The sequence below is a fragment of the Austrofundulus limnaeus genome, unplaced genomic scaffold (genome assembly GCF_001266775.1).
Source record: "Austrofundulus limnaeus strain Quisiro unplaced genomic scaffold, Austrofundulus_limnaeus-1.0 Scaffold465, whole genome shotgun sequence".
Lineage (NCBI taxonomy): Eukaryota > Metazoa > Chordata > Actinopteri > Cyprinodontiformes > Rivulidae > Austrofundulus > Austrofundulus limnaeus.
The window spans coordinates 146,821-148,930 of NW_013952867.1; the positions used below are offsets into that span (position 1 = coordinate 146,821).

General features: G+C 36.8%; 1 protein-coding gene across 1 annotated transcript in view; it reads left to right on the forward strand.

The window, feature by feature from the left end:
* LOC106529780 (laminin subunit alpha-4) overlaps window positions 1-2,110 on the forward strand; it is a gene marked incomplete at its 5' end in the record, with an annotated part of 11,197 nt that overhangs the window by 2,035 nt on the left and 7,052 nt on the right. The window contains 1 exon segment of the mRNA XM_014025282.1: window positions 1,707-1,866. Coding sequence (XP_013880736.1) covers window positions 1,707-1,866 — 160 coding nt within the window.

Sequence of the window (2,110 nt, forward strand, 5' to 3'; positions counted from 1 at the left end):
AAATCAGGTAAATTTTAGTTAATTTGCTCAAATCTTATAACATTTAATTGAGCAAATTAAGTAAAATTTACCTGATTTATTCACAAATCTTTAACTATATTCTTAATAACTTTTACTAGATAATGATGAGTAAATATTACATGAATTTGTAGTATTTAAATTTACTTAACAAACATTAATGCAAATTTGTTAGAGGATTTTTTTTCAAGTAAATCTTACAAGTTATTTTTACAGTGTACACTTAGAACAGAGTTGACCACAGGGACATGTTAAACTCATGTTCCTCTGATCAGCCTCACAGATGTCTTCAGCTTGTAATCAGACGGTCAGATCACACCATCAGTGGCTGTTTGTCACCAAGTGGACATGAAAGAAGACGACCAGGGAGGAGTGACGAGACAAACCGTTTCTGAGACAATATCCTTTCTGAAGGATTAGACCAAACTGGAAACCAGTTCCCACCAGCTTAATGTGCAAAGACCCAAAGTTAAACAACAGAACCTTTACCTGCAGTAAACCATGAAGGAGGCTCAGTTCTGTTCTGGTCCTGCTTTGCTGCATCTGGCACAGGATGTTTTGAACCTGTGCAGGTTACGATGAAATCTTAAGACTATCAAGGCATTCTGGAGCATACTACCTAGTGCAGGGGTCTGCAACCTGTGGCTCTGGGGCCATATGTGGCTCTTTGGTCCCTCTGCAGTGGCTCTTTAAAAATGTGACTAAAACAATTTTTTTGTTTTGTTTTTATACTCACAACAGAAATCAATTTGTATGTAAATATGTGATAAATACTACTAATATAAAACGTAAAACATGTTACCTCATGTGAGACGGTTGTTTACTTAAATAATCCAACTTCTTTCTATGATGTTTGTCTCAAATTCTTCAGAATTACCTTTAAATAACTTGAAGACTACATAATAAGAATTAGAAAAAATATGCCTGAATAATTCAGTTGTACTAGTTTTTATGAAATTGGGTATAAACTATATATGGTGTTTTTCTTGTTTACATGAATATGGTCTTTTTTTTTGTCCTGATGTGTATAATAATAAATAATATTACAATAATAGCAATATTTTTGTAGTTTTATAACGTCAACTCCTCTGACCTTGAAGGTTCCCGAAAAGGCCTCGAAAAGGCCCACAGACCACYAGTTGAAAATCACAGTTATAGCTTGTTTTGCAGCTCCAGACACATTTTGTTGGTGAGACAAGGAGCACAAATGGCTCCTGTGTTCGTAAAGGTCGCAGACCCCTGACCTAGTGTCAGACAGCTTTACTGCAGATCATGGGTTCTTAAACAGGAAAATGCCACAAAAGCACAACTAAAACACCAGACTGGATCAGAACCAAACTTTGGACTGTTCTGAAGTGTCCTTCTGAGCCCTGATCTAAGACTTGTGGAACATCTGTGGATCTGTTGTTATTTTTTGTTAGTTTTATTCTGCCACATCGGCCTTTTTCTTTTATTTAATAAACCAGTTGTTGTTTTTTCATTGATCCAGTCTGCCTGCACTTTGGGTTCTACCACATCAATCCTGACATCGTGTCTCGTTTCTTTAGATAAAACGATTTGAAATCTGTTTCAGTCAAGTAGGAGCCCTCATGTGTTTTATCTTTGTGTTAATGATRAATAAACATTTTTTTGTGAATRATTGAATCTTCCTGTTTGAATAAAACCCATTTATTTCTGATCCTGTTCAGAGAAACTCAGCTTACAGCTTCTCTGGCTGTCTGAAGGACCTTCAGCTCGATGGACACCCCCTGTCCTCTGCAGCGGAGACCTTTGGGGTCACTCCGTGCTACGAGGGGCTCTCTGAGGCCGGAACATACTTCTCAGAAGGAGGAGGATACGTGSTTCTGGGTCTGTTTCCAGCTGCTTTTACTAAATATGAATGTGATGTAATGAGTGTGACATCATGAGATGATGAGAACATGTTAACATTCATGTATTCCTTCAATGAATGCACGTCACTGTCAGTGTTGTAGAAAGACCACAAAGTGATACTTGAGTAAAAGTACAAGTATCTTACCAAAACGTTACTTTGGTAAAAGTTAAAGTCTCCTTTAGGAATATTACTTGAGTAAAAGTCTTAAAGTATGTGATA